General features: G+C 47.7%; 1 protein-coding gene across 26 annotated transcripts in view; it reads right to left on the bottom strand.

The window, feature by feature from the left end:
* Positions 1-944: 944 nt before the first annotated feature.
* LRRFIP1 (LRR binding FLII interacting protein 1) overlaps positions 945-16292 on the bottom strand; it is a 126621-nt gene continuing 111273 nt past the window's right edge. For 20 of the 26 annotated variants that reach the window (XM_084778588.1, XM_084778608.1, XM_084778610.1 and 17 more), the window contains one exon: positions 11464-14432. In XM_084778588.1, coding sequence (XP_084634714.1) covers positions 12784-14432 — 1649 coding nt within the window. In that variant the 3' untranslated portion in view covers positions 11464-12783. Of the gene's footprint in view, positions 1787-2795; positions 2901-5580; positions 5661-6232; positions 6351-9114; positions 9165-11463; positions 14433-16292 lie in introns of those variants that run through there. The other 6 variants (XM_084778601.1, XM_084778602.1, XM_084778604.1 and 3 more) reach the window with 1 other exon arrangement.

The raw sequence follows: 16292 nt of genomic DNA, 5'->3' as shown, positions 1-16292 counted from the left end.
TGTGTGTGCATGTGTGTGCATGCGTATGTGCGCTTGCATGTGCGTGTGTAAACAGGTGGATCCCTGGGCTCCATGTAGATTAGGCTGACTTGTTGAGCCCAGGGATCCACCTGTTCACACACAGTCAGTCCACATTGCAATGGCATCAGAATGATATTAGATCCTGGTTTTCAAAAGAGGGGGGGGGGATGTGAAATTTTGGATGTGGAAATATGTTACAAAAATATTTAGAAAAACTATGGTGGGTGAACTTGTGTTTTTAGTAGCTGCCTACTTCCACCCAGGCCATGGCAGGTTAAGAAGCTCCGAGTAGGTTGGCGTGGTGAAACAGAGATGGCCGCTCCCTGGCTCACCATGCTGACAGCTGGGCAAAGAGGGAAGCAGGAAAACTCATGGCACCTGACCTGGGCAGGTGTGCCTTGTTTAGATTAGTGTTGGAGACAGGCGCTAGTCTTCAAAGGCAGAGTCCAGCGCCCTCTGCTGGTGCCAGGTCGGGGTAGTGAATCCAGAGCTAGAGGGGAGGATTAAAGACAACCCTGAAACATCTTCTCCATCCACTGTTGCTGTCTCTGGGACTTGGTGGTGCTCGCATGAAGCCTCATGTGGTGCTGGTTCTGAACCCTCTCCCCAGGCTCAGGCGCTCTCATCACTATGCTAAAATCAAAATTAAAAAATGATTCCTAATATATACAACAACAAATATGACATCAAGTAATGATCTTTTTCAGTGGGGGAAAAACTAAAACCCCATGGCTTTGGGGTTTGAAGAGATGAGCTGCAGGACCTGGTGACATACAACCATCTGTAAATCCAGTCCTGGGGAATCCAGCGCCCTCTTCTGGCCTCTCCTGGCACTGCACACATATGCTACACACAAATACATGCAGGCAAACATTCATGCACATAAAAATGAATCTTTTTTTTTCTAAAAAAGCACACACAGCTCTCTTTAACATTTCATTTTTTTAAAATTTTCTAGCAGTACATTCTTTAAAAGAAGTTAACAACTTCAATTCCAAATGTCAGGATTAAACAATGCAAATGAAAAGCTGTTGTTGTCGGTGAAGCTACCGCCTACTGACCCTGGGAAAAGTACTCGTAATAACTGAACCGATGCAAAAGTCCCTTAGAAAAGCTTCGTTTGTTGCCCCTAAAGAGTCTTCTTAAGGTCACTTTACGTCTAGACTGTTGCCTTGACTCCAGCAGAGGAGCTTTGCTTGGTAATGGCTTGTGGTTCCACAGTGTTTTGTGTACGGGAAGCAGGGACTAAGAGACCATACTGGAGTCAGTCAGACTGTAGGTTCCACCAAGGAGATTCCCCAACACCGTAACGTTCAGCAAGACAAAAGAAAATCAAGTCCCACCTCGGCCTTGACCTCGATCACCCCTTGTGGGTGGCATTAAGAGGCCCCGTGTGTGTCAGGTCCAGAGCTCTCATGAGACCCAGTGTGCTTATGAAGAAACCTGCAGGCTCTGAGCATTAGCCTGGCTGGGGCAAGGGTCTGCGGAGAGAGGCATGTGGTACGGCTGGGCTCCGCACGTGCCCCTTGCATGGAGGAGCTCCTTCCCTCAGAGGCAGGAAAAGATGCAGTGCGGCACCCCCTGACAGTACAGATAAAGAGACCTCTAAACCACGCTAGGTGCCAGAGTCCCCAGAGAGCTGCCCACTTGGTGTTTACTGCTGGGACAAGAGTGCGCTGCGGTTGGCTTTCATCTTTTCCAGTCGCTTCACTAGGTGGCCGTTGCTCACCTCAAGCTCCTCTGTTTTGTCCAGTGCGGAGCGAAGCTGGAAGAAGGATAAAAAGGCAATGAGCTCGGAGAACCTTGCTTCCTCCCAACATGATGAGAGGTTTGCATGACCGGAAGTCCAGCCGTACTGTACTGGAAAGCACAACTACAGCCCGGCCGCACTGAAATCCTAAAAATTGTGCACATGCATGTTTCTCTTTTCTTTTTTCTTTTAAAAATATTTGGTCACATGTTTACATTTATGGAAGCTAGTGCTCTATTTTATTTATATGTTTATGTCTGTGTACCACATGCATGCAGGTATGCGACGAGGCCAGAAGAAGAGCACCAGATTCCTTGAGGTGGAGTTAGTGACATTTGTGAGCTGTCTTGTGGGTGCAGGTAATGGAACCTGGGTCATCTGCAAGAGCAGCAAGGACACTTAACCAGAGCCATCACTCTGTCCCGTATATGTTTCTTAATGGCTCACAGATGTGGCCTCTTCACTAGGAGATGCTCCTCACCTGCAGCTGGACTCCAGACCTGCACTATCTGTGTGTCTTGATGGGCTCAGAAATGGAGAATGTAGTGAGCCAACAAATACAAGGGAACAGAGCCCGAGCCAGTTGGAGAAGCCAACTCTCTGGTGTCGAGGAGCCAGGAGCAAGGTTTCTGCAGCTGGAAATTAAAGCTTAAATGTCAGAGCCCAAACCAGTCCCAGCCTAGGGGCAGAGAGCTTGGGTACCATAAAGCTGCTCAGCATAGCACTGGCCTCCATCCCTGCCTACCTCTCCTCAGTGCCCTGTGTAACACAAAGTATGTAGGCATTAAGAGGCCTGGTTGCTCCTTTATCTCATAATAACTTGATGTTTATGGGTGAGTTCTGCAGCATATGCTCCAAGGGTTCCTAGCTGGCTGTGCTATGATCCCTTTGGTAGCATTCCAGAACTTGAGGGTGGCCAGGCTCAGTGAGTAACGAATTGTCCAGATTTAGCCAATCATCTCTCTACTGATCCCAAGGGACAGTGATGACCCATTGTTCCCTAGAAAGGGCCTAGGAAGTTTACCTCTCTTTGGAGTTTCCGTTTTTCTGCCTTTAATTCATCTTCTATTTTTTCTGCATTTTCAGCCGCAGATCTATAACGTGTTACTTGACTCTCTAACCTTATTACCTGAAAGGAAGGGAGAAGCCATTGACACAAATCCATCCACTATTTTATTTTGCAGTTTGCTTTATTGCATTTGTGATCAAAGGATGTGATTTAATAAAACTGAAAATGCACTGCATGAATAAGAGTGCGACGTTTTGGATGTCACTTGGGTTCTAGCCAACCAAGCTGTCCGGCAGCATTTCTAAGTGACCCCATCCAGGCGACAAGTAGCCCCCAGGGTAAAGGGTGGATCTCTTTTTGCTTTCATAACCCCCTTGTGGGATCTTGAAAGTACTTGCAAAAAGACCCCAGTTTGATTCTCAGAATTAAACAAAAAGCCACAGTTGAGGGGAAAGCACTTTCTCCCTACCCTGGACTGGGCCACAGATTGTCCCTACGGTCCAGGATGTGGAAGGTGGGAGAGCCCCTGTTTGTTCATTTGGCTGAGGGGGAGAAAGCCTAGAAGGTCAGGGAAGAAAATGTCCAGCATGAAGTGTGTTGAATTAACAACTGTCTTAATTCTTTTTATGTGTACGTGTATTTACGTGTATACAGTGCACAAGTCTGTGCAGGTCGGAGGACAACACTGAGTGCTGTTTTTCAGGAGCCGTCTGCCATGTTTTTTGGAGACAAGGTCCTCCTCATTGGCCTACAGCTACGCTGGCTAGCAATGGGATAAGCTCTTGCCGCCGTGCTCAACTTTGTATGTGGATTCTGGGGATCCAGGACAGGTCCTCTTGCAAGCACATTACAGACTGAGCTGCCCTCTCCCCCATAAAATAAGCAATAAAGAAAGTTTAAAACATTTACAAGCCACATACAACTGTGACAACCTAGAGTCTAATAAATAACTCTTCCTGAACTTTCCCTTCCAAGTTCCTGTGAGCAGCGGCTTGAGAGCCAGGCATGATGGTATACATTTGTGACTTCAGCACTCGGGAAGCCGAGGCAGGAGGGTCAGGAGTTCAAGGTCACCCCTTGGGACATAGTGAGTTTGAGGTCAGCCTGGGCCACATGAGATCCTGTCTCAAAAGCAACTGAACAAAAGATTAAGCAAATCAATCCCTCAAGAGACTTGCTGCTGTAACCCACACTCTCAGGACCCGGATATGTGCGAAGGCCAGAGGTGACATCAGATACCCTCCTCATGTGCTCTCCACCTTATAGTTGGGATAAGGTCCCTCACTGAACCTGAACTTCATGGATTAATTAGCCTGGCTGGGGCTGGAGAGATGGCTCAGAGGTTAACAGCACTGGCTGCTATTCCAGAGGTCCTGAGTTCAATTCCCAGCAACCACATGGTGGCTCACAATTATCTATAATGTGATGGCATCCTCTTCTGGCCTGCAAATGTACATGCAGGCAGAGCACTGTATACATAATAAATAAATAAATCAAACAAACAAAAGAAAATTGGGTTAAAAAAAACTAGCCTGGCTGGCCAGTAAGTCCTAAGGATCCTTCTGGATCCCTCCACTATCCAGGCAAGGAATACAGACATGCTGTGCCACACACACCTGATTTTTCACTTGGGAGTTGTGGATCTGAACTCAGGTTCATCCCCCTGCCTCATCCTCCCCTAGAATCTCAAAGTCTACTGGAACAGTTCTCAACCTGTGGGGTCATGACCCCGAGGGCACTGAATGGCCCTTTCACAGGGGTTACACATTAGATATCTTGTATATCAGATATTTACATTAAGATTCATATGCCGGGTGTGGTGGCGCACGCCTTTAATCCCAGCCCTTGGGAGGCAGAGGCAGGTGGATCGCTGTTGTGAGATTCTAGATGGTCTGAGTTCAGCAGAGATATTATTAGCTAGATGGCCTGGGCTCAGCAGTGATATTGTTAGCTAAAACAAAAACAAAAACAAACAAACAAACAAAAAAACCCCATAAGATTCCAGGAGGCTCGGACCTAGTGTTTTGCCAGCTGAGCAAACAGGTTGAATTGCAGGCTGATAACAGGAACAAACTGAGGACAACAAGTTAAAGATTCTCTACCTGCCTCCACCTCAATCTGTCCCCAGAATTTACTACCTCAGACCCCCATGTACCTGAAAGCTATCTCCCTCACTTAAAATTTACTACCTCAGACCTCCACGTACCTGATAGCTATCTCCCTCACTTAAAATTTATTACCTCAGACCCCCATTCACCTAAAAGGTCACCTATTGTTAGCCTATTACTTGATAACTAAACACTGTTTGCTTCTGTAAAATGTATTTAAAGCCTCAGCTTCGGCAGGATGAGGCCTCCCATCTCTAAGGAGTTTGGTGGACCCCAACGCGTTGGCTAATAAACCCCTTTGCTTTTACATTGACTTTAGACTCTTGTCTCTCAAATGGGCTTCCAGGGATAAACTTAGATGACCTAAGTTTAACACTGTGAATTTGAGGCCAGCCTGGTCTACAAAGCGAGTCCAGGACAGCCAAGGCTAACACAGAGAGACCCCATCTCGAAACAAAACAAAACAATACAAAACAAATAAACAAACAAAAGATTCATAACAGTAGCAAAATTACAGTTATGAAGTAGCAATGAGTGTGACTTTAGGACCACGAGGAACTGTCTTGATGAGTCGCAGCGTTAGGAAAGTGGAAAACAACTGCTTTATTGCTTTCGGCCTTCAGCCCTTCAGACTCTGCTCAGTGGCCCACCCCATCTGCAGACTGCCCAGGACTGTGGAGAGTCACACATACATTTTGTTCTAAGGCAGCTATCTCTTGCTCAGACTTTGCAAGTTTAAATTTGAGGTCGCTGATCTGTCTGTTGGCATCTCCTAAAGGGTGACAAAAAAGGAACACGGGTTAAGTTCTCAGGCTCTCGGGCTCTAGAACATTCTGTCCCTGGGAATCAGTCCTTCCATAATCATCTTGCCCATCTTCACGTTCTAATCTCGGTCTCCACAGAAGCAGACAAGGCGTGCCCTCTTTGAGCCTTGGCTGGGGATGTGCCCATGCCTCTTATGTGTAGGTAGGAGACCCAAGGTAAGACGGAAACCCCTAAAGATATGGGGAAGGAGATGTAGGAGAGGGGCCAAGCATAATCTCGTCTCCTGTAAGCCTGTTTTAGTTGACTAGCATAAGATGCGCTTGTCACACGAAGCAAAGCAAAGCAAATGTGTTTCCATCCACGCCCATGCCCACCTGTGCATTCTGGGATACCTGCTCCATCCCATAGGCTCATGCTGCTTTCTGCCCACTTTGCTTTATGCACAGAAAAGGTCTTTGTACTGTGGAGCCCAGGAGCTTTCAGGGGGGCGGGATGGAATATCGGGCATCCTTTACCGCACGTGTTTAAAATCAGCACACGCACGGACGCACACGCTTCCGTACGGGGGTTATCATTTACTTTGCAGATCCAGGACGTGCACATCTGTCCCATTCTCCAGGATGCCATCCTCTGAGCGCAGGAGGTCCAGCTTGCTGTTCTTCTGTCTCCCTTCCAGCTGCCCTTTGAGCTTCTTAATCTGAAAACACCACCAGTAAAAACATGGTCATTTCTTTTTCTTTTTCTAAAAGAAACTGAAAAGCTGACTTTGGAGCCTTTCATACCCAAAGGACATCAGGCTACTACTGCCTTGCTGTTAGCATGACCCCAGGGTGCTAGAGGCACAGTTCACAGGTCATAGGACTTTACAGGACAAGTTCACTGAAAGGTCACAGTCTACCTGTGTATCACTAGCCAGAGGGACCCTTTTTTAATAAAGACCAGTCCAAATAAATGAGTGAAAAGCTTCTGAGGACCAGGGCTCACCTCAAAGGGAGTAGACTTTAAGAACTTCAGGCATGAACTCTTTTGTAACCTAGTGGACAGTAACTTTTGTGTACAATGTATGTGTGTGTTTGTATGTTTATGTATGTAGGTATGTGCATATGGAGGCTAGAGGTTAACATTGTCTTTCTCTATTATGCTCCACCATATTTTTTTCTTTTCTTTCTTTTAGTTTTGTTACTGTTGTTTGTTTTGTTTTGACTTTGTTGTTGTTGTTGTTGAGACAGGGTCTCTCACTGAATCTAGCCTATCCACTCAGGGAAGCTGGCTGGCCAATCTACTCCAGGGATTCACCTGTCTTCAGTTCCCCATCACTGGGATTATAGGTGCATGTCACCAAGTACAGCTTTTACTTGGGTGCTGAGGATTTGAACCCAGGTCCTCATGTTTGTTCTGTAAGCACTTTACTGATTGAGCTATCTCCCCAGTCTCTGAACAGTAATTTCTAAGGCTGAAATTCTTCTGGGACTCAGGAGTAGACTGCATTTTAAAAAAATAGTTGGAGGAGCATGGCAACACATCCTTTAATCCCAGTACTCAGGAGGCAGAGGCAGGTGGATCTCTGTGAGTTCCAGGCCAGCCTGGTCTACAAAGAGAGTCCAGGACAGCCACAGCTACACAGAGAGATCCTGTCTCAGAAACAAAACAAAACAAAACAAAACAAAACAAAAACAAAAAACTGGAATGGTGATCTAAGAGGTGGCAACTCTTTATGATACTGGTTTTTGCTTTTTTACAGACATAAAAGAGGCCCCTTAAGGCCCCTGGGTGCAGGACTATAGGTCCCCAATAAGACTGCTTCTGCATGGAACCTGCTGAAGCTACTTGTTGGCCCGGAGGCACTGGCCAGCCTTTATGGAGGGGGCTTTACAGGGCTCTTCTCTCGGAGACAGAGAAGCATCCAGGGCCAGAAGAGCAGCTGACAGTAGGACCACAGGTCTTTTGTTGCCTGAGTGTTTGCTTTCCTGCACATCTCTGTGCCCTCGAATTAAACACAACCTTGGATGCATGATGGTTTTAAGGAATCAGGTACAGACTCTGCAGAAGACACGGTTTTAAATAAGCACGGGGCCCTCCGACTCCTCCTCTTGACTTTAACCCAGCTCTGAAAGGCTGACAGAAGTGTAAAAAGTGAGCAAGCCCATGTGGCTAGAGGAAAAGTCGGAGGGCTTGGTTCCCTTGGGAAGTGGCTGAGTTAAAAGAATTTTTAACTATCTTGCAGACAAGAAAGATGAAACAGAGCCCTTCGGCATTTCCTGAAGTGAGGGGGGGGGCGGGGGGAGTGGGGGCGAAACTAGGGCCCAGTTGTTACATTCTAAATGTTTGCGTTTATGCTTATAGTCCTGGGCTGTGCTCAGCCTTTTTGCAGCGGGCAGCAGTTAGTGCAGAGACCCACAGCTGGTCAAGGTACTGAGGATAAGAACCTGGGTGCTCAGCCCTAAACATCTCTATAATCCCCCATCCCACCCTCACCCCAGAGCACAGGGAGTGAGTGTCAGAGGAGGCAGAAAGACTATAAGAGGCAGACTATACGGGAGGAGTGCCAAGAAATGCTGTCTTTTGGACACGAGAGAGCTATCGCACTCATGAACTCACAGCAGCTGTGTTACCCTGCACAAGAGCGAGCCAGTCGTGGGTGGGGGCCATGTCTTCCAGCCCCTCCCCCGCCTTAGTGAGGACCTATTGGTTCTTCTTGATAACTGTTGAAAGAGAACTGCTAGGTTTTCTGTGCTCCCATGGAAGCCCCCACGTCTATGCACACAACGGCAGCCGCTAATTGGTATTAGTGCATTATTGGGGCGGGGGGGGAACAAGAAGTTCAGGGGGACACGTTTGGGGGGAGGGACATGGGTGGAGTTGAAGGAGGGGATTTAGAGGTGGATATGATTTTTTCCTTGCATACATGTATGAAAAGCTCAAGGGTAAAGAAAAAATATAAGCTTGGCACGGTGGCGCACACCGATAGGCCCAGCACTTGGGAGGCAGAGGAGGGCAGATCGCTGTGAGTTTGAAGCCAGCCTGGTCTACAAAGCGAGCCCAGGACAATTGGGGCTACACAGAGAAACCCTCTCTCGAAAAAACAAAAATGAAAAAAAAAATATAATTAAAACCATTTTGATCAGTTATTCAAAGAAATGCCTGCTGGAAAGGGCGTGTGATTCTGAGTACATAAAACCCATGTGCAGGGACAAGTGGAAGGACGTGGTCACTTCCTGTCTCTCAAAGGCAGGTCTCCCACCCTCCACAGCAACAAACGCTGAGGCAGCAATTCATGTCGAACGTAGCAAATGCTGTGCTATAGCTTCCAGTCCTCCCTAAGCCTTGTGTGACCATAATGCTCTATCTGGATCAAGTCATCAGGCCAGCATGGATTTAGGGGTCCCCAGAGTGAGCAAGGAGGAATGCTGGCTTCAGGGACCCTACTCAGAATGTTGTAAAATAGTAGAAAGAGGGGTTACCTGTTCCAGCAAGCATTCCCGTTCATCAATGAGCTTTTTCAACCTAACATCTGAAGAAACCAAAAAGACATACAGGTGAATCTGTACCCACACCTCTCAGCAGGTCAATAACAGAATCACAGAGAGATCGGTTAGCGGAATGGGTGATGAAGGTCGTTAAACACGTACCAAGATGAATGAGGCCACAGACAGGACGGGGAAGAACTCAGCCAAGGGGCGGTGCCAGCCTCCCGACATGCTTTTCATCAGGGCAGCCTCCGGCTCATGCAAACAGGCTAATCTTCTATTTAGGCTAGCATGCAAGAACGCTAGGGGAGCACACTGCAACACAAGATCTCACAGGCTTCTCGGTTTAGCAATGTGCAACGTTCCCGGTCACGAACACCCAAGTTTCAAGGCGTGCCCTTTCCAACTTTATACTCCACACCTCATACCTTACTCATCTCGCACAAACAGATGTTGGAATTTTAGCTCTGTTTACAAACCACGATAGGATCACTAAGCCAGTTATAATATGCTGCTATTGGCTTTGGTTCCTGTAATCCCTCCCACCTCCACGAGGTGGCATAGAAGGATGACTGTGTGCATGCCTGTCAGCCAGTTCTCCCAACCTCTCTAGGACAGTACTAAATAACTCTCTGATCTACAGGGAGAACTGCGGCCAAATGAGAAGTCTCACATCTAAAGGCAAGATCAGGATGTTGGACACTGACAAGGATGCTGGATGCCTATAAGGAGACTGTCGCCACTTACAGTTTATCTGCCAGAAGCTGGTCTGAAGCCAGGGTTCCCCTTGGACAGGCATCTTGCATTCTCTTTCAGATGAAAAGGAATCCCAGTGTGATGGGTAGGTGACTTTCCTAATGCCTAAGGGCTCACAGCCCAGCCTTGGGGTGTGTCCCTGACTACTGCTTTCCATGGCCTTTTCAGATCTAGACTTGAACCCCTCAGTGGAACCCTTAAGCCCTGGCCTAGAGCTCCCATTCCCAGCGTGATCTTGTTCCCACACTGCCTTCTTCAGAATCCTCCAGAAAGTAAATATTAACCTTGATGAACCACGTGTGAAAACCCACGCACATACAACTCCGCTTTGTTTCCATTGGAGATCATGCAGGCACACCCTAATCCACGTGACTGGCATTTGCTAGCCATCCTCCCAAACCCCTTAAGCTTTCCCAGGTCTAGCAGTTCACCCATGATGTCTGCAACGTGGACTTGGCACTGTGTGGGGTGACTGCAGCCATCACCACCACTACCTCTATTGCCCAAGAGAACTTGCCCCCTTTCTGTATGCTCAAATGTGATACCGGGGTGGGGGGGGGGAAGGTGGGGGGGTGCGCCTTTCCCTGAGCCCTCTTCCCATACCCTCTCCGATAGAACCTAACAGTGTCAGCTTCCGTCTTTTCTGAGGCTGCCTCCCTCCAGAAAAAGAAAAGGATGGCTCAACTGCTTCTCTTTTCTAGTTACAGCACCCAAGGGGCCTGCATGCGTAGGCGAGTACCCTCCTTCAGCCACTGGCCACTGTAGCCAAGAAATGTGTGAAGGAACAAGAGTGTGTAAGCGGGCAGTGAACGGCGGGGTGGTGGATGAAGTGCCTCCTCTCTGGAAAACAGTGTCTACGTATGGCCACCCCACCTCCCCAGCACAGAGAACACCCCTCCTGTCTTTTAGAGGCAGACCATTGGGAATACAATATACCACTTGTCCCTTGGCATTGAGACCATGTGGCATGCTGCAGTGTGGCTTTCTACAAAGGGAGCAACTGGTAAAAAAAAAAAAAAAACAAGAACCCCAAGCTGTCTAAAAAACCCCCAGAGGTAGGCTTCCAGGGTCTGAGTGAGAGTAGACATTTGAATTGAAGTATAAATGGGGGGCGTGGCTGGAGCTGGGGCCACTGACTGCGGAGGCCGAGGGGGCAGCCTCCTGCAGCCTCATTCCTAGTTGGTTTTCATGACCTAGCTGGAGGGCACGCAGCAGCCCATCTGTCCTGTTTCTCAGGACACGTGTGCACACAGGGTCAATTCTTGCTCAGCACTTTTATCCTCTTTCACAAACAGCTCTATGTACTGGCATATTTTAGCAGTGTGTCAGTGGAGGCCTTCCCTAATGGGGGACACATGTAGGTAGGCTGGGGGCCGTGCTCTCAGCCTCCCTGGGCTCCCACACCGGTGCCAGGGAAGCCTCCACAGTGGGGCTGAGTTGTCAATGATGAAAGCACTGAGAACTAGTTTTTTTCTGGAGCCCCCGAGGGAGCTCAAAGCCTGAAGTGACTTCCTGTGGGCAACTGTGCAAAACAAGCAGCTACGAGGGTCAGAGGTCAAGGGTCTCAAAGACCAGAGTCACAGGCTCATAAAATCATAAAATGCTTTTATTTCAATTATATGACACTTCAGGTGGCCTCAGAGGTCACTGAGGTTTTGGTCTCTTAGCAGTCCATGCCACATGGAACAGTAGTATGAGCTCACATGATTTGGTAACACATCAACAGTAGTCATACAGCACGTGCCTTGTAATTTAATATTACCGGTACTTTTAAATTCAGCTTGACAATTATTTTTCTAAACACTTCTTTATATAGAAAATACATATTTCCTTCAGGCAGATAAAATAACTTTCCAAAAAGAAAACTAAGCAACAACAAATAAAAAATATATTTATACCAAACACAAAATGTTGGTCTATAATCTGAGTCCTTTGCATAAGAACAAACGGCCTTTTGTATCGTTTTTAATAATAAGTAGACATTCAGACAGGAAGATAACTTTAAAGTTAAAAAAAAAAAATCATGACTGTTTCTCCTAAACACTAAAGCAGGCGATGTAATTTCAACCTGTCATCCACAGAGAGAAAAAAAAATATTCATATAAAGTGAATTTAGTACATCACCTGCATGAAGTGAAATAGAGATCTTTGATAGAATTAATTTGGGTACCATTGGCGACAAGATCCAAGAGCACTGGTGCAAAATAAAGCACTTTGGTGAGGTAAAGGCACGTGGTCTCCCTGCGTTTTCTGGTATACAGCTGAGTCCCTGACGTAATTAATCTCCACCCTGAGGGGAAACTCCTCTCACCCACTGACCTTACGCTTGTCCTCCTTCTAGCTCCTCTCAATTGAATACCATATGGGCTATGACGTACACACTAGGATCAAATATGAAAATATATCTACCTTAATAAGACGCATTTGAACATTCACTGCTCACAATGCAGAAATCTAAGAATGCTGTTTGGTCATTTCAACCGGATACTGATACATTTGCCTGAGAACATCCACACTCCTCTAAAGCAATGTCTGGCTTTGACCTTCAGGCTGGAAATGCAGACGTGACAGCGACCGACGCCTCGTCGTGTGATGCTAATGGAACGTTCCCGGCTAGAACAGGTGGCGTCGAGGTGATCAAATGGTTAAATAGAAACCTATAAGTAACAGTCTATAACTTAAAAGTAGTTGATATGTGGTGATTGATCGATACGTGGGTACGGCCACAGAGACCGGGACGTCCCGTCCATGAGCTTCTGCAGCGGAGCTAGCTGAAGGGTGCAGTTTCCGATACAGCTGATGGCTGATGGATGGAGTTTACTGTGCTGAGTCCTTGGCCGCTCTGAAACCCACCTGTGCCCCCTGCCTGCTGCCTGCCTCCTGCCTCTGCCTCCTGCCTCTGTCTCCTCACGACATGGTGCAATCCTTATTTTTGCCATCTCCAACCTCCCTTCTTGTCTGGTCCCCACTTTCTGAACTGAAGCCCCCCAGCTCCCCTGACAGGTCACAGTTGTCTAGGCTGTGGTCATCCACAGCCCTCTTGAGCTGGTCTGGATATTGGGAGGGTACATGATCCTCTTCACTTCCTGTCTGACAGGCATCACTAGCATCTCTTGGGAGACCTTTCTTTCCCATTGGGGAGATGGCCTCGTCTTCACACTGCAGACTGTTGTGATCCAAGACATCTGTGGGACCATCAGAAGGGACCTCCATAACACGGTCTTCATTCTCCTCACCAGCTCTGGTGTCTAACGACTGAACCATATCAGCATCAAACATCACCACGTCTCTGTCGGCTGTCACCTTCTCTGCCTGGGGTTTCACACCACCTTCCTCTTCTTGCTTCTGTTTTCCATTTAAACGAGTCTTAGGATCTTCTGGGCAGTCAACATGTTCACTGCTTCCTGCTCTGATGTCCTGTTCTGGGTTTTCTGCTGCCGGTTTCTCGGCAGTGAGCTGGACCTGTTCTTCTTCCTCCACGCCACCCACTTCTGTGTTCTGACAGTTTAACTCCTCGTTGGCATCTTTGCAGGTTTCTATAGGAGCTGGGGCTTTTTTCTTCTTGTTTTTCTTCTTCTTGTTCTTGGCCTTCTTCTGTGGCGAATCCAATGCCTCTGCCTGCTGCTCGGTCTTTCCTTTGTTGGGATCTTTCCCGTGACGTGGTGCATGCTTGGCATCTGTGCTACCTAAACCTGTTGTGTCCTGATGGCTGCTCTGAACTATGGGAGTCTCAGGGGTGGCCTGGATGGGCTTCTCGTCCTTTACTTCATTGTCCCCAACATTTGTGGCAGTGTTTTCCTCACCTGCTTGTGAGCTCTGAATCTCAGGCTCAGCTACTTCTCGGGCCAGTTCCCCCTCTGAGCTCAGCCCTGCCCCATCATTCACACATCTTCCACTGTGACTCACTGAGCCTTCACTCTGTTCCAAAGGACCAGAGGCTGCTGGACCCACTTGCTCCCCAGCTGCATTTCCTCCTGCCTGTAACACATTCTCCGTGTGGTTTCCACCTGTGCCCCTTGAGTCTGCACAGTTCACCTCATCAGCTCCTGGTGTCTGCCCTAAAACGTAGTCTGGGCATGGTTGGAAGCTAACTTTTTCCAAATCTGTCTCCAAATCCTCTTGTTTTTCTTTATCCTGATTACCTATAGAGTTTTCACTTTGGCTTTTGATACCCAAGGTGGCGGGCCCTGACACTTCACTGTCTAGACCTCCCAGGAAGTTGGCCTGTTCAGGGGGGTTTCTGGCCCTACCCTCTGGCTTGGTTGTGACCTCACAGGGCTCCGTCTGCTCTGGGTTTTTGAGGAAAGCAGTACTCTCTTCATCTCGGTTTGGCACCTGCTCTTCACACCTGGCCCCTGCTAGTGGTCCTGGGGACAGGGCAGTGTCTTCAGCGGGTGACTGGTCCTCAGCGTTCTCACCAGGATGTGACACCCCTCTGTCAACACAATCCTTTACTGTGCTGGCTTTAGGCTGTTCTTGCTCAGTGTTCTGTAAGGGCTCTCTTTCCCCCACACTCTGCACCATTTCCTTTTGCACCTCCACTTCTTTGGCTTTTCCTAAAAGACCATTGAGAGAATTGAAGGGACCCCATGATGTTGTGGGCACTTAATAGGTTAAAATGCAAACACATGTTCTAACTACTACCCCAGAGAGAGAGAGAGAGAGAGAGAGAGAGAGAGAGAGAGAGAGAGAGAGAGAGAGTGAGTCTCACAGGAAACAAGCCTTTGCCAGGCTTGTGTGCCAAAGCAGCAATTACATTAGCTTGTTTTTGATAAGCAAAAGGCCACTGCCACCACCTCCAAGGACAGAGTGGCTGCAACCATCCATTAGCTGACAGAAAGAGCTATGGATGGACAAGACAGGCAGCCCTAGGAAGCCTTCCACAGTGGCCTCCAGGCTCTCCTTCCATATTCCTAACGCTCAACACGCATCCCAGCCACTTGCACTCTCAGCCACCCAAGCACCCTGAATCTTGCTCCTTAACAGCCCTTCATGTTGCCTCAAAGTACCATGCAGTCTAGGAAAGTTATCCAGAAAGCCAGTCTCCAGGAGGACACTTCTGGAGTAAGCCCTACAGGGTAGAACGGGGTCTATGTTCCACTGCCTGGCATGTCTTCTTCAGACAGTGCGCTCGACTCATCACTCAGAAGGCTTATGGAGCAGTCATTACATCACCAGCCTAATGGGTACTGTCTCACTGGACGTGAGAGCCTGTCATTCAAAGAACTGGGTGGTCTCTGCGACAGATCTCTGATCCCAAGAAAACAGTGGGAAGGACCCAGCCTTTATTTAGAGGCAACTTAACTTCATCCTTTAAAATTTTCTACTCCTGCCTATGTTTTGTAGTGTAGTAACTTTATGTTAAAGAAACACAGACATAGGTAAATTTAAAATAAAGTCCCTGCAAGCGCTTTACTGATTGGATATAGCATCAAAACCCTTTGGGGTCACTGACAAAGTAACATGTCTTCCTCTTTCCACCATGTCACATGACTATCAGGGATAAGTCAGCTGTGCAGGACCAATCTCCAGTTGGGGCTGTCCTGGAAGGCATGTGGAAACTATGGAACCTTTCTGTTTTGGCTACTCGCACATCGATAAGAGCACCTTTGCTTTGACAGTCACAGGGGGATGTGGAAGCCCCTAGGAATTGGTCCTGAGAAGCTGGGGCTCCCAGGTTTCCACATGGACATAAACACAAAGAAGATGAAAGCCTCTGCCTTGAAATACAGTCACAGACTCCAGCTTTATAAAAACAAACAACTAGAAAAAAAAAACCCAAACAATAACAACAACAAAAACCCTAGCAACTCAATTTATCCCAAAGTCAGAATTTTGGACTGTTATTCATTTGTAAATCATTCTATCTATGAAAAATATTCCTATGATCTGCTAGATTTCCCAATTGTATATATTCTTACAGAAGCCAAAACTATGCCACACAGAGCAGGCTCCTTCTGAATAAGGTGGGTGAATCCCAACTCCTGTGAGCACACCCCACTTATGGCAAAAATCCATTCCCACTACTCATGTTGCCTTCCGCTCTGAGGGTGGGGTCACCAGCTTCAGGGCTGCCATCACCAGGTGTCCAGTGTCCCACTCAGGCACTTTTTTTTTTTCCCCCACTCAGGCACTTTACGCCCTCCAAAGGCTCGTATGGTGAGTGCACAGGCTGGCAGGAAAATATGGCCCGCTTCCCCACTTCACAGCCTCTACTGTTCTGACCTCTGGACAACTCCATTACAGGATTAAGTTGGAAGCTGTGACTGGAACGCATCCAGGGAAAACCCACATCCGACCCTCGACGCTATCACCCGACGCTGAGCCTACCTTGTTCTACTCAGCCTCGAAAAGCAAAAAAGAAACGTGTCCTCGAGCCACGAGTGGAAAGCGCTAGACAAAAATGCATGCTACAC

The sequence above is a fragment of the Acomys minous genome, assembly GCF_964271855.1.
Source record: "Acomys minous genome assembly, chromosome: 4".
Classification (NCBI taxonomy): Eukaryota; Metazoa; Chordata; class Mammalia; order Rodentia; family Muridae; genus Acomys; species Acomys minous.
Note: the sequence above shows the minus strand (reverse complement) of the source record. Positions and strands in the feature narration are given on the sequence as shown.